The sequence below is a fragment of the Pyrus communis genome, chromosome 4 (genome assembly GCF_963583255.1).
Source record: "Pyrus communis chromosome 4, drPyrComm1.1, whole genome shotgun sequence".
Classification (NCBI taxonomy): domain Eukaryota; kingdom Viridiplantae; phylum Streptophyta; class Magnoliopsida; order Rosales; family Rosaceae; genus Pyrus; species Pyrus communis.
The window spans coordinates 1,306,201-1,332,069 of record NC_084806.1 but is presented as its reverse complement, the minus strand read 5'-3'; the positions used below and the strand labels follow the sequence as shown (position 1 = coordinate 1,332,069).

General features: G+C 40.9%; 3 protein-coding genes across 3 annotated transcripts; all 3 read left to right on the top strand.

Moving 5' to 3' along the window:
• Positions 1–1,208: 1,208 nt before the first annotated feature.
• LOC137731977 (myosin-binding protein 2-like) lies at positions 1,209–5,427 on the top strand. The gene is made up of 4 exons (XM_068471248.1): positions 1,209–2,691; positions 2,802–3,095; positions 3,182–4,547; positions 4,652–5,427. The coding sequence occupies exons 1-3, from the start codon at positions 1,488–1,490 to the stop codon at positions 4,534–4,536; spliced, it is 2,853 nt and encodes a 950-aa protein (XP_068327349.1). The 5' UTR covers positions 1,209–1,487; the 3' UTR covers positions 4,537–4,547; positions 4,652–5,427.
• Positions 5,428–8,652: 3,225 nt separating this feature from the next.
• Positions 8,653–12,872, top strand: LOC137731690 (cysteine-rich receptor-like protein kinase 43). Its single transcript, XM_068470873.1, has 6 exons — positions 8,653–8,888; positions 9,056–9,195; positions 9,972–10,182; positions 11,019–11,253; positions 11,366–11,516; positions 11,740–12,872. The coding sequence occupies exons 1-6, from the start codon at positions 8,825–8,827 to the stop codon at positions 12,130–12,132; spliced, it is 1,194 nt and encodes a 397-aa protein (XP_068326974.1). The 5' UTR covers positions 8,653–8,824; the 3' UTR covers positions 12,133–12,872.
• A 1,261-nt stretch (positions 12,873–14,133) lies between these two features.
• On the top strand, positions 14,134–15,333 carry LOC137732165 (HMG-Y-related protein B-like). The gene is made up of 2 exons (XM_068471464.1): positions 14,134–14,432; positions 14,548–15,333. The coding sequence occupies exons 1-2, from the start codon at positions 14,364–14,366 to the stop codon at positions 15,043–15,045; spliced, it is 567 nt and encodes a 188-aa protein (XP_068327565.1). The 5' UTR covers positions 14,134–14,363; the 3' UTR covers positions 15,046–15,333.
• Positions 15,334–25,869: the final 10,536 nt, after the last annotated feature.

Genomic DNA, 25,869 nt, shown 5'->3' with positions numbered 1-25,869 from the left:
AAACTATTGCGTGCTTCATGCTCTGTTTCTATCTAAAAAAAACCTGTGCTTTAATACTAGGACCCCCAAAAATCGAATGTTGAACCTACCTCTAAAACCCTAAACAAATCTTCAAAAGAAACATCTAGAGCAGAGTATTGAAAATAACAACCTCAAATAAGAATATCAGCTAGCTTAGGAAAAAATGAAAAGGGTGGGGGCAAAATTGAAAAGCAGTGACAGCTTCTAAGGCAAGTAGTTAATTAAAAATATTACATGAAAGTGATTTTACACTCATTTTTTCTCTCTATGCTCCTTTTTTAATATAATTTTAGTACTTGAATCAAATAAATCAAAGGCGAGGTCAGTAAAAGAAATAATTAAAAAATGCATACATAAAAATGAAGAAGAGGTTTTTTTTGTTGAACAAACGATATTATTTACATTAAAAGAGAGGAGGTTGGGCCTAGACTCACAATAGACTAGCAATAATGTGGTTCGAATTCACCTTTAACGAAAATTGAACCTAAAACATTTCATTTACAATTAAAGAAGAATACTATTAATATGTAGTACTAAATAGTCAAAAATGAATAAGAGTTTTACAAGGAAAAGCTTTCGTGAGGGATGAGAGTTGCATTATGAATTGGAGCATCTGGATCCATATAATGTGACCCACACTTTACTTTGAGAGTGGTCCACCTACTCAATGGTGTGCTTGATGGGCCACCCCCATTTTGTTGCCCAAATTGTGAAAAATGGTGTGGGAGCTGTCAAGGCCGCCCAGACTGCAACGTTGTATTCATACGCAATTTTATCCCGTATTCCCTACTATAGTTTCATGAGATTATAAGTTACTTATTTGAGTTATTAATTGATATTTTTTAAGGATACGTTTAATTTGATATCATTATAATATAAAAATAAAATTGATAGTGGTGAGGATAGTATAAGGTGTTATCAAATTAAATGAATCTTAAATGATACTCATTAACAACTTAATGAGTTGATTTGCCACATCTAATTTCACTATGACCTGATGATATTTCTATTTACTTATAAGTGAAAGATAAGTTCGATTCTCGCTAAATGATAATTTGAACTTAATGTTGAGTGGCTAGCCTGTTTTATCGTAACTAACTAACCTAACTTGTGTCTGCAAAGAAAATGATAGGTAAAGAATACTTAGTATATTTTATACTAAGTAGAAACCTAGTGACATCGATCATTCTTTTTTGTCCATCAATGGTTACTTTAATTCTTTCCAAAAAATAAAAAAATATCACAGACGATATTGAAAAACATTCTGTAATTTTCTTTAACTCAATCACATATTTCCTTCTTTCTCAGCTCCGAGTCTTCTCCTGTGTCCAAATTCCATTTCAAACCGCCATTCCTTACTTCTATTTCTCTCTGAATCTTTCCCTCTCCCTCCTCATTTCTCTCTGATATTCTGCAACTCTCTATCTCTCTTTCTCTCTGTATATACCAAAAACAAAGCACCATCAATGGCTGCCAACAAATTCGCAACCATGCTGCACAGAAACACCAACAAGATCACTCTCGTTCTAATCTATGCACTCCTCGAATGGATTCTGATCATCCTCCTCCTTCTGAATTCCCTATTTTCTTATCTGATCCTAAAGTTTTCCGATTACTTTGGCCTCAAAAGACCCTGCCTCTGGTGTTCCAGGCTCGATCATATCTTCCACCCCAGAAACACCAACAATTCTTACAGAGATCTTGTCTGCGAATCTCATGCCAACGAAATATCCCAACTGGGTTATTGCTCAAATCACCAGAAACTAGCAGAATTGCAAGATATGTGCGAGGACTGCTCGTCGAAGCCGGATTGCGAAGAATGGTCAAAGAAGTTTGCTTTTTTTCCATGGATGAAGCAAATTGGGATGATTCGAGACGGCGACGAAAAAGTCAATGAAAATGGAGACGAGAAGTTGAACTGTTCTTGCTGCGGATTGAGCTTGAACAAGTTTTACCCTTCTTGTATTGTGATTAAACCCTCTTGGGAGGTTTTGGATTATGCCCAGAAACAGAATTTGAGTTTGGAAACAGGGGATGATCATCATACGGAAGAAGGTGATCGGTCGGATCGAAGCGGATCGGATTTCGAGATCGGAAACAAAGAGGGAGTTGAAGAAAAGAAGGGAGAAAATAGGGGTTTTGAAGCAGAGGATCATTCTGCTGCTTGTTCTGTATGTGACTATGGCTGCAAGGAGGAGATTGCAGCCAATGGAGATGAAGAAGTGGAGAGAGTCATAGAAGAAGAACAAGGGCCCACGAAAGATATTGTATCTCCAAAAATTCGACCTCAGGATTTGGAGTTCTACATTGATCAGGACGATAGTGGGTTGGTTCTGGTTGATTTGATTGATTCTCCAACCACCATTGGAAACCAGAGTAACCAGAAGTATAATAAGGTGGAAGAAGACCAAGGAAATAGTAGTGGTTGGGAAGATGTTATACTGGATTTCGACATTGGCTTCGAGAGACAAGAAGCGAAACCGGTTGTGGAGAGTTGGCGCGGTCCAGAAAAGTCTGAGGCATTGCTTTCGTTCGATGAGAGTAAGGAGGAGGAAAGTTGGGTTTCGGGTCTTGATTCGAAGGGTTCGGACGAAACTGAGGGCGCAAAGGAGGAAAATGAACAAGTTGGAGCTATAGCAAATGGTGAAATTGTTTCAGATGTTCATCAGGGTACACATGTTTAATTTGACTCACTTATAACTTATAGACAGTGTTTGTTTTGTTTTCTTTTCTTTGGATGAGAAATTCAAATTCTCTGTGTTGTCATTCAATGTGTGCAGAATTTGAGGACGATGTCCTTTCGGGCGACGACGAGATTGATGCAGAGGTCTCAATTGGGACAGAGATTCCTGATCAGGAACTGACTGACGAAGTTCAATCAGCTCAAGGACTTCTGCATTCGGATCTTTCGCACAACGATGAGATTGATGCAGAGGTCTCAATAGGAACAGAGATTCCTGATCAGGAAGAGAATGATGAAGTTCAATCAGCTCAAGAACTTTTGTATTCGTATGCGTGTGAGCAGGAAGACCCTTCTACAAGTTCTGCCAATCTACATGATTGTGATCATCATGGTGAGCCTCAATTTCTGTCCTAACCACGTTCGCAGTTTCGCAATCTTAACTATGTCTGAAAGTACTTTAATTTGTTACATTGTTAGGTTCTGAGCAAGCAGAGGAAGAATTACTTGAATTCAAAACCTTGTCGGTTGAAACGAGTGAGAAAGAAAAAGATGATCATTTCTCACTTGAGGTAGATCATGTTCTTGACACACCTACTTCAATAGACAGTCTCCATCAGTTTCATAAGGGAATGCTACTATTCGAGAGACGAGAACTGGTAACAGAAGACTCATTGGATGGAAGTGTCATGAGTGACACTGAAGGCGGTGATGGAGTCGTGACAGTTGAGAAATTGAAGACAGCGCTGAGAGTTGAACGGAAGGCTTTGAACGAATTATATGCAGAACTTGAGGAAGAGAGGAGCGCTTCTGCGGTGGCAGCCAGCCAGACAATGGCGATGATAAATAGGCTACAAGAAGAAAAAGCAGCAATGCAGATGGAAGCTTTGCAGTACCAGAGAATGATGGAAGAGCAGTCTGAGTACGACCAGGAAGCGATGCAGCTCTTGAATGAGCTTATGGTGAAGCGGGAAAAGGAAAAGCAAGAGCTCGAAAAGGAGCTGGAAATATGTCGAAAGAAACTGCAGGATTATGAGGTCAAAGAGAAAATGATGATTTTGAGGAGAATGAAAGATGGAAGCACGAAAAGTAGGACTTCATCCGGTGCTTGTAGCAATGGTGAGGATAGCGATGGACTCTCTAATGTTTTGAATAACGAATCGAAGGGAGAAGATTGCTTATATGGCCATGAGGAAAGTAGCAACCAAAACACCCCGGTGGATGCAGTGCTATATCTAGAGGAATCTTTGGCTAGCTTTGAGGAAGAGAAGTTGTCCATTCTAGACCAGCTCAATGAATTGGAAGAGAAGCTTTTGACCTTGAACGACGAAGAGGAAGAAGTATATGACGGGGATATAAAACCAAGTGAGCATTTATTTTTGGAGAATGGAAATGGTTACCATGAAAGTTCGGATGTTAGTAGTGAAATAAATGGCAATGGCATTGCAAATGACCATTCCAAAGAAATGAATGGAAATCACCAGCATCAAGATAGAAAAATTGTCAAGGGCTTCAAGGCAAAGAGGCTTCTTCCGTTATTTGATGCCATCGAAACAAAAACAGAAGACGGGGAATTGAATGGAAACACAGAAGGGTATGATTCTTTTACGTCGCAAGACTCTGAGAGCAAGAAACTTGCTATTGAAGAGGAGGTTGATCATGTGTACGAGAGACTACAAGCACTTGAAGCAGATAGGGAGTTCCTAAAGCACTGCATTTCCTCCTTGAGGAAAGGAGATAAGGGATTACTTCTCCTCCAAGAAATTTTGGAACATCTTCGCGACCTGCGAAGTGTAGAACTCCGTCTGAGGACCACAGGGGACAGCGATCTATAAAGAGTTCATAGGTAAAATCATAAGCCTTTCAACTCCAAACTGTGATACTTTCAACTGCATTGGAATAGCGCTTTTTTTTTTTTTTGGTTAATTTTGCGGGCTTTTGTTACTGCAGATTTTGCTGCATTCAGGTAAAACAGCTGCGAATATAAGCGGAACATTAAACACAATTATGCAGTTTGAACAATGTCAAGTGGGGGGATTCCCTGGATGGAGAGGGAGGCTCTTCCTGGTCATCATGGTGGACTACAAATTCTAGTTTACCACTTTTTTTCTTCTGTTTTTTGGTGAAAGTCCAAATTTTTGTGGGCTGCGTTTATATCAAACACCTTTGAAGGAAAAAGGGGGATGAGAAGCGTATGCATGTAGGAGAGAAACTACGGTTAGGAATGCTTATTAGAGCAGCCCTCACATGGGGCGAGACATACAGGAGTCTTGTTCTTACGTGAGAAGTGCCCTACAAATGACATCATCAGGCGTCCCTACCAAGTTTTTCTGGAGTGTGTAGAGTAGGATAGTGAGGTGGGGAAGCCACCCTGTCAAAATGTATGTTGTGAGGAGAAAAGGCCTGGCTTGCAAAGCTGGCGATCGAGATCCAACAAAGATATTCCAGTGCCAGGTACATAGCGTCATTAGTTTATTAGACAGTCAGAACTAGGACACTCTTTTTCTTAAGTTTTGTTTGGAGGAAAGGAAAAGAAAGTGAAGGAAAATGTAGGGGGGCGATTTCTAATCCCCCTTTTTCTTTCTGTCACCATCTTTAGTTTGCATCATTTGATCATATGGGATTTGTTTATTGTTATTTGAGGGTCAAAGTTGAGTTGCTACTTGTATACTACATGTATCCATCTGTAAGTATATAAAAGTGAGTGTTTGTTTATACTAGCTAGACCGGATGTGCTTTTTTATTGGCACTTAATTCGTTCCTTCCCTGCTGTTTAAATTAGTTTAGGATAAAATATCGTTTGTAATTTGAAAAGGTGAAGAAACATCGTTTTCAATATCACATGGATGTTTCTTTGAGTATAAAACTGGTTGGTTGGCATGTAGAAACCAATGCAACAAGATAATTGCTAAAGACAAAAGTCGGACGTCTAATCACAGCTAATACTGTTTTTGGACAGAGGCAATATTAAGGGGTGATTAACTTAATCATAAACTAAATATATGTGATTTGTTTCCCAATTAAGCTGCATTCAGACTCAGTGAGGAATAACATTGTGTGTAGTCTGCTGCTCTACTGCCGAGTTTTTGTCAAATCTGTTAGGGCTGGCTAGAAGAAGAGAGCATATAGATCCAAATGAACATGTTCTGCATTACAAAAAACTGACTTCCATGTCAGTTTCATCGGAGTTACAACTTTTGATCTGGGATTTCGTTTTCTTGAAGAACCTCTTGTTTGATTGGTGATCTTTTGTTGGATGATATTTTAAGGTTGATAAGAACCGTCTAGTTTGTACTTTTCAGATGGTTTAATGCTTTTACGGTGTTCAGCTACTCCCCTCAGTTTACCAAAAATAAAAAATAAAAACAACCTTTCATGCCACCAATGTGTCATTGTGATAATATCTCAATCAATCATGTAATAACATATAAAAAAGTTAAAACGTATGATAACGAGGGATTACCTTAGAATATCACTACAGGACAGTGACAATTCTTATAAAATTTGGATATTTGCATAGCCTTTCTTTTCATTATAAAATTGTGCTCACTTTTTCTGGTGTGGAAGATGCTTGTTTGAGTTTGCAGTAATTGTACGGACATGTGGTTTTCAGTCTTGACTTTCGGCGGTGCTTATTAGGTCAGGGCATGTTGTAATCATGATTTCACATCCAATGACCGAAAAGCATCATCCATCTGTTTCAGGAGAAAGGGGATATCTCAGCCACCCAACAATGGCATATCATCACATCCATAGCTACCGATACTCAACGATTAATTTAGTATTAAACGAGTTTAATCTTGTACTGTGAAAGTAATTAATATGGGAATATCTGTATTCACCACGTTCAAATGATGGTGATACTCACCATCTTATTTATCAGCATTAGATAAGTTTAAATATCGTAATATGTTTAGTGAATAAATACAAATCTCAAAATTTAAACTCATACAACGGTAATAAATATGATTGTAAGCATTACCACCACTTGGCAAGTGACCTTTTATCATAGCGATGGAGAAGAGTATTGTCATTTCACTACGGCATAAGTTCAAATCATATCAACTTCCTAATCTAACATTTAATCTAATAAATTTACCGATTGATCACCCAAAAAAAAAAAAAAAAAAAAATATCACCACATGAGACGTCATAATCCACGGACTTTATGAATTACAATGTCAAATTCACACACGATCCTGTCCACACTCCAGCCCATTACTTGGTCTTGGTCTCGGGACCATGAACATAAACCCAAAAACCAAAAAAAGGCATTAATATGTGTAAGAATTCATTTTCCTTGCTTACTTACAATTTGTAAATAAAAATTTGATACGTGTGTAAGAGCAACTCATTTTTCTTGAGTCGTGTTATTTATACACTAATATTTACCTCATACACGTCCTTATTAATTTTTGTCATTGATATTCTTCGATTGATCAATTCGACAATCGAAAATTGAGAGGGGTAAAAATGTTTGTGTGGATAGCAGTACCATTTTTCTTAAGTTGGCTGAAATCGTACAAGAAGATAAGTATGCAATGTGGCCTTATTAAAACCTTATTGAAATTTTCAATCTGAACAGAGAAAAAATAATACATGCTTGCGGAACTAAATATATTCTATCGATAAATTCGTGAGAAATTATGGTGAATCATGAAACCAAGCGCATTCTGTTAAGCCATTTTTTGCAATCGAGGGATTCCTAGTATGATTCAAAGTATTTTATACATGATATCATAGTTGAACCGTGTGCAATTTTAAGTACGTGTACATGGATGTTTCTAGGAAAGTTGATTTGATTTATTAAGGATTTCTAGTCAAAACTCACAAAGATTTATTATATTAAGGATTTATAGTCAAAACTCACAATCATATAAACCTAACTTCAAATTTACTCTCAAGTACGATCAACTCCATTATCTCTTAAGCACCACTAACACATACCAAACATGGAACTTTGAAATGTTTAAAATACTAATTTGACACAGGCAAAAGCAAGGTTAATTCAATTTTCTCATTTCTAATTCAAGATAACGATTACTTTGAGTTAGAGGTGAACAACAACAAACTCGAAATAAAACGCAACTGAAATTGAAAGAAGTAAAAGGGAAGGCGGCAATAACCAAATATGTAGAGAAACTTATAACAAAATAAGGAATTTTCAAGGAGAGGAAAATGCCATTTGGGACCGACCTACTTTGTTTTCAGACCAATGAAAATTTCAGCTAGGTTGTTAGGTTAAGAGTTAACATCAAAATATATGTGATTTTATGAAAAAGTGCCCTATAAAAAATGTAATCGGACATTTCAAAGGTCGAAATTATACAGTTACTTTTTAATTGTCAATTATGTAGTTATTTAAAGCATCTTCTATATTTGTACATGTACCTGTTCTCACCACCTCACATCCTTAAGTCTAAGGACTCGGTGGTTTTGAATGGGCTGTAATTTCAATCCCTATAGTAGAGGGACCGCCCATAGACCCCAAAAATTGCCTCACGATTGAGGACTACGTCGGGACTCTCAAATGGGGCGAGGGCCATGTTCATTTTGAGTTCGTGGAGTCCTAACACATGATGGGACTCCCAAATTTTTTTTATTTTTTATTTTTTTATTTTTTTATATTGTTAGATCAACTATTGTGAAATTAACAATAAAATTTTTGATCTTTTATTTTCTAAATTTAATATTTTATTGCCCTTACCCTTGAGGCAAAAATTGGTCACTTCCCAGTTCACTGCTTCCGTCACATGGATGAAGGAATCGTTCCCTCGTTTAATTCTTGTAAACATGCGTTCTTGACTTCTTCTCTTTCCTTAAAAAATAAAAAATAAAAAATAAAAAATAACAAAATAACAAAATAATATTATCTAATCTACAACAAGTCAACACATGGGGTCATCTAAGTCAACACGTTCCGTTCTCCTCAAACTCTCTCTGTTTCATTCCCACGGGATTCATAAAAATCCACGCAATTAATCATTTTCTCCAACACCTCCAAATCCCACGGTTCGTGATTTCTAATTCGCAGAAAGTGAAATTCCACAAGCCCCACCTGCTCTTCTTCTTCTTCTGTGTTCATTTATGGGGCTTGGGCTGTTCTAAAAGTCTCAGAAAACCATGACCAAGTCCAAGAATTTCTTCAACAATCTTGTGAAAACTTGTGGGTTCGGCTCCAGCAGAGGTGAAAATCGATACCCAGTTCGCAATTTCGTGAATTTCAGAAACCCAGTTTTCAATTTCGTTCATTTCAAAAACCCAGTTTGCAATTTCGTGAAATTCATTCGTTTTGTGCTTGTATCAGATGATTTATGTTTTTGTGTGTTTTTTGCTCTGTTTTTATTTGATCAGACGGACGGAACGAAGAGGACTTGGAGAAGATTGCTCAGCAGGAACAGAAGGTTTTTCCTTTCGAAACTTTGGTTGCTGCCACAAGGAATTTCCACCCCACTCATAAGCTCGGACAAGGCGGTTTCGGACCCGTTTATAAGGTAGATCTGCTAATGTTTTCGTTTGACTAATCTGTTTGGTTGCTGAGAAAATTTTGGGAAAGAAAGTTTTTTCAAGCTCACATTTTTTTTCTTTCTGCTGAACTTGTTTCTCAAATTCGTCTATCTAGTTATATTATATTATTTTATAATTTCATAGTTAATGATACTAATTATTTAGTGAAGTAAATTATTATCTTTTTGTTTTGTTTATATTTTTGTTGGCATTTAGTGAAACAAATTGTTTTGTAAAATGTCAGAATTGTTGCAAGCAGTGTGTAGAAGATTGTTCCTTAGCTTAATTAGATAATGATGATGGTTATTAGTTAATAAGAAACACAAACTTAGATTAGTTATCGACTTAATCATGCCCTTGTATGCACCACCACCACCTGCTACTTTCTTCTAATCCGCCGCTTTCTTGGGTGTTAAGGATTTAGTGCATTTCTACTGAAATTGAAGGATTACATTGACAATATAACGGAAGAATGTTATCCTGATTCTCACGTATATTGAACGTGTCGTTTCATTAGGAAGTTACACCAAAGGTGAAGTCGCAAATGACTTCATTGCCAATGTAGTGTTATGTAATGTTCTAAACTAGGTATCTTGCTAAACTATAAACTTTAAGCACATTTTTCTCCCTGATTACATATGTATCTTGCGACCAGACATACCACCGAGTTTTTGCCTTGTTGAATAGATCCTTAAATTCCCAAGAGACAAAGTAAATGGGGCAGTTAATGTGTCTTAAAACTTGTGTGGTGCTTCTTTCTCAGGGGAGGTTGGAGGATGGGAGAGAAATTGCAGTGAAGAAGTTGTCACATAGTTCAAATCAAGGAAAGAGAGAGTTCTTGAATGAGGCCAAGTTGCTAGCTCGTGTGCAGCACCGTAATGTTGTGAATTTGTTGGGCTATTGTGCACACGGGGTAGAGAAACTACTCGTTTATGAGTATGTCTCAAATGAGAGCCTCGACAAGCTTCTCTTCAGTAAGCACTCGTTAATCCTTCTACACTTTACAATCAGATTATTATTTGGCAACTGCATCAAGCACAATAGATAATGCAACCATGTTCAGTGTTTTGTTTATAGATCAGCACAAATAATTTGATATTTGATTCTATACGAGTCTTTTGCGGTATCATATCTACTAAGATTTTCCTCATTTTCCTTACTCCATATTTTGATCTTAAACGCCGGTTAGGTGAATTAGCAGAAACTTAAGTTGTACAGATTTCTTGATTTTGGATCAATTCACTTTAGTTCTGAAGATCATACATACTAGAACCCCCAACTCCATCACATTTCCTGATATGTTTGTCAGAATTGTATCCGAAATTTAGTCAAACTTGAGATATATCGAGGAAAATCAGAAGGCCTAGTTTGAACGCTCTTTGAATCCTAATATATTCGTTGATTCTTAAAAATACTTATTGACCACAATTTCTTTCTGTATTAGCTGAAGGCAATTACAGTAACATTTTGATAGGTACTTTGACATCTGTTAATTATGACATCATAAGCCTAGTTTTCAAGTTTTGATTTGAACCTTGTGAAGGAGATGGATCTTAAGACCTTGACCTTATCGACATTCTTTCAGCCAAGCAACGAACAGAAGTTTCTGAGTTGTTGACACAACCTTGCCAGCTCAAGATGGAGAACAATCTACACCATTTGGTTAACCCCCATGACTTTAACACCTAATTGGCAAAAATAGATATATTATGTGATGCGTATCGTCCTCGTTTTAATTTCATCTGGTTAAATGATTGTCAACAGACTTTTAAATAACGCACTGACAGTGATTTTTACGGTCTCTGTACAGAATCGAATGGAAGGAAGGAGCTTGACTGGAAGCGGAGGTTTGATATAATATGTGGCATTGCAAGGGGCTTGCTTTACCTTCATGAAGATTCGCATAATTGTATTATACATCGCGACATCAAGGCCAGCAATATTCTACTTGATGATAAATGGATCCCCAAGATTGCTGATTTTGGCATGGCCCGCCTCTTTCCTGAAGACGAAACGCACGTCAATACCCGCGTTGCTGGTACCAAGTATGGTGTCTTGTGCCCTGAATTTTATTTCTAAGTGTGTGGGGTCGAATTACTCAGGACCTCCCTTGTTTACTTGATTTTAACATAGACCTTTATAATTTGCTTGAAACAGTGGTTATATGGCTCCTGAGTATGTTATGCATGGGCATTTATCAGCAAAGGCGGACGTGTTTAGCTTCGGAGTTGTGGTTTTGGAGCTGATTAGTGGCCAAAGAAATTCATCGTTCAACGGAAATGTCGATGCGCAGAATCTGCTTGATTGGGTAAGATTGTAGATTAAACTATCATTTGATGAGCCAAGTGTGAAAATTCTGTGGCGAGCTATGAACATTTCTTGAGTAGCAAACATCAGGAAGATACTTCCGTATAAATCACAACGATTTAGGCCCACCCTTTGTGTCAAATTTTATGTCACCAAAGGAATGGTTGATAAATTGATTGATTTTTGGGACTGCTAAACCTAAACGTTGTCCACTGTTGCTGCAGGCGTACAAGCTTTACAAGAAGGAGAGAAGCATGGAGTTTATGGACCCGACATTAGCATCATCAGCAGTCCCCGAGCAAGTAACGATGTGCATTCAGATGGGGTTGCTCTGCATACAAGGTGATCCCACAATCCGCCCCACAATGCATCGTGTGGTTGTGATCCTATCCAAGAGACCAAGTCAATTGGAAGAGCCAATGAGACCGGGAGTACCTGGATCAAGATATAGAAGATCTCACCGGCCAGCAGGGATTTCATCCACTGCCGGAACTTCTGGTGAATCAAATTCCCGTTATTCAGATTCGAGCTTTTCTGCAACCGGAACCAGTTCAGCAGCCGGAACCTCAGCAGCCCCAGAACGAGATACCCGTGGGAAACGTCCGGCGGAAAGGTAGGTGTATATATATTCTTTATAAGAGGTTTTGATTGCTCTCTTTTTTGTATGATAGAAATGTAAAATTTTTTCGAATAACACGTAAAAAGTTGAAAGAGGGAAATGAATTAGGTAAGTGATGCTACAAACCGTCGCAATTTTGATTGAACTCCAATTCTTTCAAACGAACAACTATTCAAAAGAAGGGCCCGGCTTACCATCCAATTCATCTTTTAACCGCATTAGCTAGAACGGATGTGTTTCCTCTTATGCTTCTGGGCTCAAATTTTCGTCTCCTATAACAATGCTAGTTGGCAATAACGAGTGAAATGGTGACGTGTCAGCTGTGTACCGGAGAGGCACTTTGACATTTGACATGTGTCCACACCAAACTCGCCGGATCCTTTTTCTTGAGATCTTAGGGATTCCGTGATCTCACTATCGTGCCGTCAGAAATTATTTCAAAATTTAAAATTAAATATAAATTGTATCTAACGAAAACTGATCGTGCGATATACAATGAATGGGTAAAATCATGAAATCCCTAAGAAAAGGACGGTGATCATTTTCCAGTATATAAGGCATATGCATTTTTGAACAGAGAAATGAAGAATATATCCATTCGTAATTTTACTCAAGCACGGCAATAGAGGATGGTGGGACCCAACAAGTCAAAGGGCGTAATTTTACGTGTGTTGAAGTAAAAAAAAAAAAAAAGACGTTAATTCACAATTTTTGTAAATTGGTGTAAGAGGGATTGCATACGTAAGAAATAAATTTAAAAATTATCATTCATTTTTTCTCTAGCATGCACCGACTCTAGCAGGCACATTAGTCTAATCACGGTCATTAAACGAGCGCTTTTTAGCTAAAATAATTTTTGAGATTAGCTTAATTTATCATTTTAGTATTTGAAATTTAAAATCAATAGATATGTTCTTCAGTTTATCAATCTTCAGTCAATTTGGTCATTATGTGAAAAATATTCGTTAGAGAATAATTAAATGACAAAAATAATCCTATTTTTGTCAAATTATTTTGGTTACTTAACCGAGATTATTCACGCAATGACCAAAATGATTAATAGTGAACAAACTCATGGACTACTTCTATTGATTTCAAATCTGAAGGATTGAAGTAAGTAGTTATGTCGATCTTATGGATCATTTTGCCAATAAGTCTTAAACGAGGCATATTATTCTAGCACTCCTCAACATACAATGTTGTATGCAATAAAATGATAGCTTTTCAATAACATTGGGTCATATATGTGTATAAAATTTTAATCATATTAACATGTTTGTTGTCTTTAGTACTACGATTTAATAATTTTTTTTTTCTTTGTGAGTATAAAGTTTTAATTTCAAATTTCATAAATAGCTGTTTGTAACCAACTTATTTGCTTGCTTTTAATGTAAATATATCGTTATATTAAAATAAAAATGTTGTGATTAATATTAGTATATTACGATGATAATTATATGCTAGCGCTACCATTTGGTCCCATCAGTCAACGCTAAGAAGAGATTTTTCATTGTGTCAGAATCACAACCCCATATATTAAGTGTAATAAACAATTGGTTGGATATTTAAAAAAAAAAAATCCAAACAATTTTATATGTTATTTGTTATGGTGATAAGTATATCCAGTGTAGGGACCACACCCAGGAGTCCTAAAGCGGGCCACTCCGCACTTGGATGCTGGATCTGAGAGAAGACCCATTTTTGAATCCCGGAAGAATCAAAGGTTGCCGCTCCGTTTAGGTCAACTCTTTTTACCATATTGCCCTCCTTCACCGTTTTGGCCAATCAGCCTCTGAGCCTAGCGAAGGTAAAGGACATCAGAGCCTTACCAAATCCTAACTCAAATTATTCGAAGCGCTTGGGACAAGGCACGATTTTAAATTGAGGGACTCTTACGTCATTTCGCCCAGTTGAGTCCTTCGTCCACGTCATCGAGCCATGTGACCAGTGCTATAGGGTCTTGTACCGTTCGATCGTAACACAAACTCGCAAGCCCTAACCGTCGGATCTCTCTTCTTCTTCCTCCTTCCCTTTTTCCCTCGGTCCGACCCTCAAAGGAAAACCAACCTTTTAAATCCTCACTTCTTTCCTCATCCTCTCCGCCTGACTGAACTTCCCACCAAACCAACACCAACAGTCTCTTTCTCTCTCTAGAAAACGGTTTCAGTTTCTCTCTAGAAAACAGCTACGGTCCCCATCTCTCAGTCAGATTCTTTAGAGGAAGTTGTCATGGCGATGGAGAGCTCCAACAACCCACTAGTACCGCCGCCAGCTCCCTCCCTCCCCCAGTACCCAGAGGTACCCACAATTTTCCTTCATTTTCTTTTCTTGGCACCCAAACAGGTTTTCCATTTTAATCTTCGCTTAATTTCAGCTGGGTTTTGCTAATTTTACTGATTTTTCTGTCCTTCAGCTGATCATGGCGGCCATCGAGGCCCTGAACGACAGCAACGGGTCGAGCAAGTCGGCAATCGCGAAGCACATCGAGTCAACCTACGGCGATCTGCCGGAAACTCACGCTGCGCTCCTCGCGCACCACCTCAACATGATGAAGGACACCGGCGAGCTCGTTCTGGTCAAGAACAACTACATGAAGCCCGACCCCAACGCGCCGCCCAAGAGGGGCCGAGGCCGTCCGCCCAAGGCCAAGACCCCTCTCCCTCCCGGCACTGTCTCCTCGCCACCCAGGCCACGCGGCAGGCCCCCGAAGCCCAGGGACCCTTTCGCTCCCCCACCGCAGCCCAAGAGCCATTCCGGAACTGGAAGGCCACGTGGCCGCCCTCCCAAGAAGGCCAAAACGACACCGTCTTCTGCTCCAGCTTCGGCACCCGCTCCGGCTACCGGTGCGCCGAGAGGCAGAGGCAGGCCGCCTAAGGTCAAGCAGACCGCCGTGGCGCCAGTCGGTTGTTGAGCTTTAGCTCAGACAGCCAGGGAGAGAGAGAGTGCTAGTTTTTTTTTGTTTTTTTTTTAATTTTAATTAATTTTTAATTAGTGTGGTTAGAATCTAGCTTTCGGCTAATTGATGGTTTAAATACCATTTTTAATTAATTTCTGTTTTCAAGTGGGCGTATGTGGGTGATGTGTCGGTGTTGTGATGTTGTAACGTGTAATTCGCCATGTAAATTGTTCAGCGTCTTCTTAGGCTTTTTGGCCTTTTGCCTCTCTCTAGCTAAAAGAAAAGGGGTTAAAATTAAAACCAGACTGATTCTGATTTACTTTTTCACTTTTTATGTTTACATTTTTTCAACGTGCTGCCATGTGGTTGGATTGTTTGCTTGATTGGGTAAAAACATTAATGGTGAAAAAATAAATGAAATGCATGAGTTAGCTCGTATTTTACATGGTAAAGTGCATCATGAATTCGATTTTTTACATTGATAAATCATACGATAGTAATAAAAATGATTGAAATACCTTTGTAAGTTTTTTTGGCTTTTAAAATGATGGACTGCTTTAACGAAATCTTTAGTTGATTTCTTCTTTTTTTTTAAAAGAAAAATAAAAAATAAATGATCGGTTATCACCTGTTTGTGTAAACAGACGATGCTTTTTCCAGTTTTAAAAAAGTATGGAATCTTTACAGGTAATGTTGTGGAGTAAAATACCAGCATCTTTGCCTTTTGGATTGCACGCCTGAGATTTCAGTCCATTTTTTCATCCCAAATTCTTGACTTTGAGCGGACTAGATCACTAAAGATTGGACACGTATATAGTTAGATTAGTGAAAAGTCATCGTTATTAATATTAGGACATGTTGGTTTTAAAATTGTGATTTGATATGATAATTTACATAAAATTGATTTTGGAAAAAGTTACTGAAAAAAAATAATTGAGCTAAATTTATTCTTTATTAATTTTGGATTAAAATTTTAACCCATAATTATTAGTGTCATATCTTGGTTTGGGAGTCTGGGACGAATCACTTCCCGGGCCCGTTCTACCACCGTAGCATGATATTGTCCGCTTTGGGCCCCGATCACGCCCCCACGGTTTTGTTTCTGAGAACTCACACGAGAACTTCCTGATGAGTCACCCATCCTGGGAATGCTCTTGCGCGCTACTCGCTTAACTTCAGAGTTCCAACGGAACCCGAAGCCAGTGAGCTTCCAAAAGGTCTCGTGCTAAGTAGGGATGAGAATATACATATAAAGATCACTCCCCTGGGCGATGCGGGATGTCACAATCCACCCCCCTTAGGGGCCCGACGTCTTCATCAGCACACCACAGCCAGGGTTAGGCTCTGATACCAAATTGTCACATCCTGCCCCGGGGCGGATCACTTCCCGAGCCCACTCCACCACCGTAGCACGATATTGTCCGCTTTGGGCCCTGACCACGCCCCCACGGTTTTGTTTTTGGGAACTCACACGAAAACTTCCCAATGGGTCACCCATTCTGGGAATGCTCTCGCGCGCTACTCGCTTAACTTCGGAGTTCCAACGGAACCCAAAGCTAGTGAGCTCTCAAAAGGCCTCGTGCTAGGTAGGGATGAGAATATACATATAAGGATCACTCCCCTGGGCGATGTGAGATGTCACAATTAGAGCAAAAAAACTGTTTCTGAGTTAAACTTAAATTTTTTAAGTTTAGAAATTTTAGGTTTTAATCCAAAAGTTAGAGATAGTCTGAGAGAGGAATAATCATAATATTAAGTGTCAATAACTCATACTATTCAATTAAAAAATGAGGCAGGTGATACTTCACGCAATGACGTACAACAACAATGCCTTTGCACCTTGGTGCAAGTTTGATTCTCATCAATTCCCCCCTCCTAACAACTAACAATTAACCCACTAACTCCCTCATAACAACTAACAATAACCACTAACTCGTCTTGTATAGTATTAGTTGGAACATTGATATTTTGTGTTAATCATATATATATAAAGAACAATTTAGAATAAATTTCATTTTGTGCCTCCACTCTCATCCCACATACTTTTCTTCAGTCTTTGATAACAAAACATAAAAATTAAACAACTAAAAATAAATAAATTGTTATCAAATGATTATAGATATGGTTAGTTATCAAACGGACCATAAACAAAATTTGTTATCAACTCGTCCTAAAATATTTGTCCAATTTAAGGAGGAAGAATAACAAAATAATTATTACGTGGAATAGAACATAAAATTTGTAAGTGAGAGGCCTTCAGTTTAATTATCGCTAATGACGAATTTGAACTACATTATTAATAACCAATTAAGAGTAGACATGGTATTTGTGTCGTGTTTTTCGTGTTCGTGTCATTTTCGTCACATACCTGATATCTTAACGAGTTGTGTTGTGTAACACCTGTTAAAATGAACGGGTAATATGACCCGATCCGAAAGCAACCTGTTAATATTATCAAGTAATATGACCCGACCCATCTGTTAAAAAAATATTTTAAATCAATAAATAATGAAAATGACAAACATGATTTGACCTCAAAGAAAAAAGGAAAACATAATATTAAATTAGTATAGCATACCATGTTGTCACATAAATATTACTTCAAAACAAAAAATAAAAAAATAAAAAAATATTTGTCTTTCAAGTATTATATCTCTCAAAATAAGAGTCTAATGAAAAAAAATAGTAGTACATTACTATAAACTACCAAATGTTCAAAGTACAATTACAATAAAACCCTTCAATTTTCATCAATCACCAAAGGAAATGATATTGAAACATTGGCTAGATATATTGTCTTCAACAATTATCTTGACGATATTTCATTAATAACGACGTATACATAAACTAAGCATAAAAAACCAAACATTGTAAACCATTTAAATGTGTTTGATATGTTTAAATTACTTGATATTTTTTATTTTTAATGTGTTTGTTATTTTTAATTACTTGATATATTTATTTTTACTGTGTTTTATAATTTTTTTTAATCTACCTCTTTGCTTATAGTGTGACATCCCGTCCCGGAAATATCGAAACGTACGTATGAAATTACAATTTTGCCCCTAGTGTGTTTTTCGTCACGTTGTGGGGTTGTTTTGTGTGTGGTGGCATGTGTTGGGCCACACACACACCTGCACATACACTGTCTCTCTCCACCCTCTCTCTGTCTCTGTCTCTCATCTCTCTCTCACCCTTCCCGTTCACCTTAATACGTACGGACAAACCCACAACCCACCAAATCCTCACAGATCGAAGAAACCAAGGATACCATTGAACTCGTGTGGTCGAGACGAGCACAACCATACCATTTTCAGGTAGGAACTCTAACGTTTTCACGTCGATTCATCAATGGCCGTTTTGGGTACTGTTCATGCAAAGTTTGTACATTAAGTTTTTGGGTTTTCTGAGCTCGTAGTTGTGTTTGTGAGGTTCCCAGGAGCCTCGGAGTACTTCGTTGGACGAATTTGGACGTCGGGATCGTCCTGCTCGAAGTTGGCCGGTTTTGGTTGTTTGCACAGGTAAGATCGCGTAAGTTTTAGCCCTTAAAACTTGTTGGGACATGTTCTACTAGTCTAGGGCTTTCATTTGGTCCAAGAATCACGAAAAACGGTTGAGGAACGAGCGAGAAAACCCTAGTTGCAGGTTTTCCCAGTTTCCGGCGCCGGCGACGTCGCCGGCGATTTAATGAAGAAGGCGACGAAATATTCCGTCAATTCTGACGGAATATTCCTGACGCCGTTAACGGAACCTGTTAGTTTTAACGGAATATTCCGTCAGTTTAACGGAATATTCCTGACGGCGTCTGTTGACACCGTCAGTGTGCTTGGCACGTGGCCGCGCGTGGGGGGCGCGTAGGTCCGTGCCTTGGCCGGCGCGTGGGGGCGCGTGCGGCGGAGGAAAATTATTTTAAAAATATGGTTGTGATCCTGAGGTTGTGTAGAGCCCGTTGGTATATTCATTTGTCCATTTTGAGCAATGTATGAGAAGTTATTACAAGAAGTTAGTTATGTGCTTTAAAGTTAACGTTTTTATAGTTGTTTCGCATTTAGGTGACACGTACCCCGAGGACGAGCGTGCACACGCGAGACAGGGGGGCTACGACCCTTCTACATACCAGTGAGTGGGCTTTTGTTTTCCGTATATACCTATATACATTTATATTCCCAGTAATTGATTTAAAAGGGTTATTCGCCTTATGCCATGCATGTTATTATTATCGTTTATGCATCATTGCACGCATTAGTAGTGGCATACATATATATATGCATATTGGGTGCTCTGGACGCACAGGTAAGTGCCAGGTAAGTGGTATTCATATTTACTTTCAGCAGTAGTTTGAGAGACTTAGAGAGCTCATAACCTGCACCCCCGGTGTTAGTGCTCCCGCCCAGAGTAGGGCACAGTCTTTCACGTGATGTTCACCTCCCGCACCACACGCTCAGCTTGGATCCAAGTTAGGTGCATAGGCCTGTCGTACAGACCACATTAGGTGGTTCCGACTTGAAGGTGACCCGCGATTATTCGCACAGCCTTCACGTGATCATAGCACTAGAGCGTATATATATGTTACACCCAGGCCTGTCGTACAGACCACCTTGAGTGGTTCCGACTCGTGGGCAGGTTCAGTTATAGAGTTGAGATTTGAGCTCTAGATGCAGCCGTACAGGTCACGTTAGGTGCCTCCGGCTGCCAGATGTTATGACGTTGATATGATTTATACCTGGGCACTTGCATTCATATTATGGCTTTGGCATGGCATATCTTGAGCATGTTTGGCATACCCTTGAGCATATTGGGCATATCTATACATACGTACATATGTTATCTTCTGGGAAGTATACAGGTTTTACGGCGAGGGGTTAGAATGTATTTTGCTAAATGGTTTTCAAAGAGCTTTGTTTTTGCCCACTCACACTTTTGTTTTGCGCCCCTCCAGGTTCTAGTTGCTTAGCCGTTGCGGTGGTTTCCTTTGAGGGCTCTCCGGCGTTCTGACAGACACTCCCTATTGTAGGGTCGCATTCGGGCGTACTACTGTTGTCGTTTTTGTTTTGGACTGCTTGAGACCTGCTCTGAATTTGTATCTCACTTACTAACACTTATATTAGTACCTTGTATGCTAGTTTTTATTTATTCGTACTTTCTTACTACTACCTTGTTAGCTTCCGCACGTGCACATGGCTACGTCACCTTCGTGTGACGGCCAGCACGCTCCGATCTCGGTCGGGGTGTGTCAGTTTGGTATCAGAGCCTAGGTTTGGCAGTCCTGTGTCCTTGTGAGTATTCTAATAACTTTGGTGTCTTCTGTCAGAACTATGCCGCCTCGTCGGGAACCCCGTCGCTCTTCTGAGCCTAGTTTCCCCGATATTACTCAGTTGGGGGAAGCTTTTGCTACAGCCCTTCAGGCAGTGATGCGCCCTCCCCAGAGGACTCCTCTGGAGACTATGTACAATCTGAAGTTGGATAAGTTTAAGGGCAGTGAGGGGCATGAGGGCGCAGAGCGCTGGCTGGAACACATAGAGAAGACTTTCCGGGTGCTGCATAATCAGGGGAACTTACCTATGGAGAGGTGGGTCGAGACGACCGCATGGTTTCTGGATACGGAGTCGGCAGCTTGGTGGGAGCAGGAGCTTCGTAGGTTGACTCCGAATCAGAGGACTGATTGGAATGTTTTTACGGAGTTGTTTAGGAGAAGATATGTGCCCCCTGAGTACATTGACCGTAAGAAGCAGGAGTTTTCCGAACTGAAACAGCGGAAGATGTCAGCGAATGAGTACTACCGTAAGTTTACGGACTTGTCTCGTTACCATCCTGATGTCGCTGGTAATCCGGCGGAGATGCTTCGTCTTTTCCGTTTGGGCACCAAGAAGAAGTGGCGTTCTATGGCGTCTACAGTCCACAGCGAAACTTACCGGGACTTCTATGAGATACTGTTGAGGATTGAGGACTCTGAGAATATGTCGAGCGACACTGATGAAGAGAAGGACAGCAACCAGAAGAAAGATGACAAAGGCAAAGGTCAGGCATCGCTCGGGCCCCGTCAGACTCAGAACTTCAAGAGAGGTGGAGCTAGTTCTAGTTCTTCGAGTGGTGGCTTCAGTGCCACTGGACAGGGTCGTGGAGGCAGATTTTCTGGTGGCGCTAGAGGCCAGAGGCAGGGCGATGGTGGGCGAGGCAGAGCCCCAGTTTGCCGTAGGTGTAACAACCGGCATTTCGGCGAGTGTAGACGTGGTAGCAGTGGTTGCTTCACGTGTGGACAGGTGGGACATAGAGCGGCGAATTGTCCCCAGGGTCAGCAGCAGCAGAAACCACAGCAGACCTTTATGCCACCGCCTGCACCACTCCAGCAGATCCAGGGTCCTAGTAGCTACGGCCAGACGGGTCGAGGTGGTGCTTACCACTATCAGGGTGATGCTGTCCCTTATGCTCTGGGGCAGTATCAGTACCCTCAGGATCCCTATTCCCAGGGTGGCTATCCCCAGTATTCAGGCGGCTATATGCCGTATCCTCCAGCCCCAGCGGGTGGTTCACAGTGGTATCAGGGAGGACAGTATCAGCAGGGGGAGATTGCCACTAGCAGTGCAGGGTCTTCGAGACAGTCGGGCCAGCCCAGTCAGGGACGTGGTACGCAGGGACGCGGCGTTCAGGCGAGCAGAGGCCGCGGCGGGCGTCAGCAGGGACAGGGGCGTCTTCACAATATTTCTCTGCAGGACGCTCAGAACAACCCAGACTTGATTATGGGTACGTTGAACATTCTTGGTTGTTTTGCTAGAGTCTTAATTGATTGTGGAGCTACACATTCCGTAATTTCTCATACGTTTGCTCAAGCGACGCAACCTCGCCCCACACCTCTAAGGTATGATTTAGAGTTTGTTATGCCTAGAGGAGAGAGCTGCGTTGTAGATTGTGTGTACCCAGGATGTCCAGTGATCGTAGAGGGTGTTGCTCTGGCAGCCGATCTTATTCCGTTAGATATTGTGGACTTTGATGTGATTCTGGGCACGGATTGGTTGCACTTCTATCGTGCCAACATTGACTGTTACGGGAAAGTAGTTACGTTTCACCGACCTGGACTACCTGTGATTACTTTTGTGGGTGAGCAGAGTGGGGTGAGACATGGCGTTATTTCGGCGCTGCGAGCGAAAAAGTTGTTATCTAAAGGTTGTCAGGGGTATCTGGCTCACGTAGTGCTAGATGAAGCTGTTTCTAACAGAGTTGAGGATGTGAGGGTGGTCAGACACTTCCCTGATGTATTTCCCGAGGATTTACCTGGGTTACCCCCAAATCGAGACGTAGAGTTCACCATTGAGTTGATTCCAGGTACAAATCCTATTTCTTTAACTCCTTATCGTATGGCTCCCGCGGAGTTGAGGGAATTGAAGGTTCAGCTGCAAGAGTTAGTGGATAAGGGATTTATCCAGCCTAGTACTTCGCCTTGGGGCGCTCCAGTGTTGTTTGTGAGGAAAAAAGATGGAACTTTGAGGCTGTGCATCGATTACAGGCAACTCAATCGGGTGACGATTAAAAACCGTTATCCATTGCCTCGTATCGATGATTTGTTCGATCAGCTGAGAGGTGCTTGTGTGTTTTCTAAGATAGACTTGAGGTCTGGTTACTATCAGCTGAAGATCAGTAGGGATGATGTCCCTAAGACGGCATTCAGGACTCGTTACGGTCATTACGAGTTTCTGGTTATGCCATTTGGGTTGACGAATGCACCAGCCGCCTTTATGGATTTGATGAACCGAGTATTCCAGCCTTACTTGGATAGATTTGTCATTGTCTTCATTGACGATATTCTGGTGTATTCTAAGTCGAAAGCGGAGCATGTTCGACATCTTACTTTGGTGTTGAAGAGGTTGAGGGAACACCAGTTATATGCTAAGTTTAGCAAGTGCCAGTTCTGGTTAGACCAAGTTGCGTTCTTGGGGCACGTCATTTCTGCTCAGGGTATTCTGGTTGACCCTCAGAAGGTGGCAGCTGTGGAGAGTTGGGAGCAACCACGAACCGTCACCGAGGTGAGAAGTTTCCTTGGTTTGGCAGGGTATTATCGGAGGTTCGTTAAGGATTTTTCGGTGATTGCCTTGCCGTTGACGAGGTTAACGAGGAAGGATGTTAAATTTGAGTGGGATGATAGGTGTGAGCAGAGTTTCCAGCAGTTGAAACATTGTCTCACTCATGCACCTGTTTTGACACTCCCAGACGATAGTGGTGATTTCGAGGTTTATAGCGATGCTTCCTTGAATGGTCTGGGATGTGTATTGATGCAGCATGGTAGGGTGATTGCTTATGCTTCGCGACAGTTGAAACCTCATGAGATGAATTACCCTACACATGATTTGGAGTTGGCTGCTATCATTTTTGCGTTGAAGTTGTGGAGGCACTATCTTTACGGAGAGAAGTGCAGGATCTTTACAGATCACAAGAGTCTCCAGTATCTCTTTACTCAGAAGGAACTTAATCTTCGTCAGCGGAGGTGGTTGGAGTTGCTCAGCGACTACGATTGCACGATTGATTATCATCCTGGTCGTGCGAACGTAGTGGCTGATGCACTTAGCAGGAAGTCACAGGGCCGCATTAATGCGTTGTACGCTAGTCGTGTTCCTCTTTTGGTGGACTTGCGTGCTACGGGAGTAAGGCTAGAAGCCGAAGATCGAGAAGTGGCATTACTTGCTAATTTCCAAGTTAGGCCGATACTTGTTGATCGGGTGCTTGAAGCCCAAGTAGTTGATCAGGAAACTCAAGAACTTATTCAAGCCCGAGATCAAGGAAGGAGGCGAGACCTCAGAGTTCGGGATTCAGATGGCATGTTGATGCTAGAGGGTAGAATGTTCGTGCCTAATAATGTGGAGTTGAAGAAAGAAATTCTCGATGAAGCACATATCTCGGCTTATGCCATGCATCCAGGAGCTACTAAAATGTATCATACCATTCGACCATTTTATTATTGGCCGGGTATGAAGAGGGAGATAGCCGAGTATGTGAGCAGGTGTGCGGTGTGTCAGCAGGTTAAAGCAGAGAGGAAGAAGCCGTTTGGGTTGTTGCAGCCGCTTCCCGTTCCAGAGTGGAAATGGGAAAATATCACCATGGATTTTGTGTACAAGTTGCCGCGTACACAAAATGGCTTCGACGGCATTTGGGTGATCGTTGATCGGCTCACTAAGTCGGCTCATTTTATTCCAGTGAGAGAGAAGTATTCCTTGAGCCGTTTAGCGGAGTTGTTTATCTCGAAGGTTGTGAAGTATCATGGTGTCCCCGTGAGTATTGTCTCGGATCGTGATCCACGTTTCACATCTAAGTTTTGGGTGGCTTTTCAGGAAGCTTTGGGCACGAGATTACTTTACAGTACGGCGTATCATCCACAGACAGACGGACAGTCAGAGAGAACTATTCAAACCTTGGAGGATATGCTGCGAGCTTCGGTGTTGCAGTTTGGTGATGCTTGGCACCAGCGGTTAGATTTGATGGAATTTGCTTATAACAACAGTTTTCATTCGAGCATTGGCATGGCGCTATTTGAGGCCTTGTATGGCATAGCTTGTCGCACACCGTTGTGTTGGTCAGAGGTTGGCGAGAGAGTCTTAGTAGGTCCAGAGATTGTCGAGGAGACTACTCAGAATGTTCAGGTGATCAAGTCTAACCTGAAAGCAGCTCAGGACAGGCAGAAGAGTCTAGCGGATCGGCATGCTACGGACAGAACATATGAGGTCGGAGATTGGGTATTTCTGAAGCTTTCACCGTGGAGAGGTGTTGTGCGGTTCGGAAAGAAGGGGAAGTTGAGTCCCAGGTACATCGGACCATACATAGTCACATAACGAGTTGGTGAGGTAGCTTACAAGTTGGAGTTGCCTCCGGAGTTGGCTAGAGTGCATAATGTTTTTCACGTGTCTATGCTCCGACACTATGTTGCTGATCCATCTCACGTGATACCTCCTCAACCGTTAGAGATTAATCCAGATTTGACGTATGACGAGGAACCGGTGATGATCATTGATTGGAAAGAGAAGGTTCTGAGGAACAAGACGGTGAATTTGGTGAAAGTTTTGTGGAGGAACCATTCAGTCGAAGAGGCAACGTGGGAGACAGAAGATCGAATGAGGGATTTGTATCCTCGTTTGTTCTTTAACCACTAGGGGCTCTTACTTGGTTGTTTTGAATTTCGGGACGAAATTCTTTTAAGGTGGGAAGGTTGTGACATCCCGTCCCGAAAATATCGAAACGTACGTATGAAATTACAATTTTGCCCCTAGTGTGTTTTTCGTCACGTTGTGGGGTTGTTTTGTGTGTGGTGGCATGTGTTGGGCCACACACACACCTGCACATACACTGTCTCTCTCCACCCTCTCTCTGTCTCTGTCTCTCATCTCTCTCTCACCCTTCCCGTTCACCTTAATACGTACGGACAAACCCACAACCCACCAAATCCTCACAGATCGAAGAAACCAAGGATACCATTGAACTCGTGTGGTCGAGACGAGCACAACCATACCATTTTCAGGTAGGAACTCTAACGTTTTCACGTCGATTCATCAATGGCCGTTTTGGGTACTGTTCATGCAAAGTTTGTACATTAAGTTTTTGGGTTTTCTGAGCTCGTAGTTGTGTTTGTGAGGTTCCCAGGAGCCTCGGAGTACTTCGTTGGACGAATTTGGACGTCGGGATCGTCCTGCTCGAAGTTGGCCGGTTTTGGTTGTTTGCACAGGTAAGATCGCGTAAGTTTTAGCCCTTAAAACTTGTTGGGACATGTTCTACTAGTCTAGGGCTTTCATTTGGTCCAAGAATCACGAAAAACGGTTGAGGAACGAGCGAGAAAACCCTAGTTGCAGGTTTTCCCAGTTT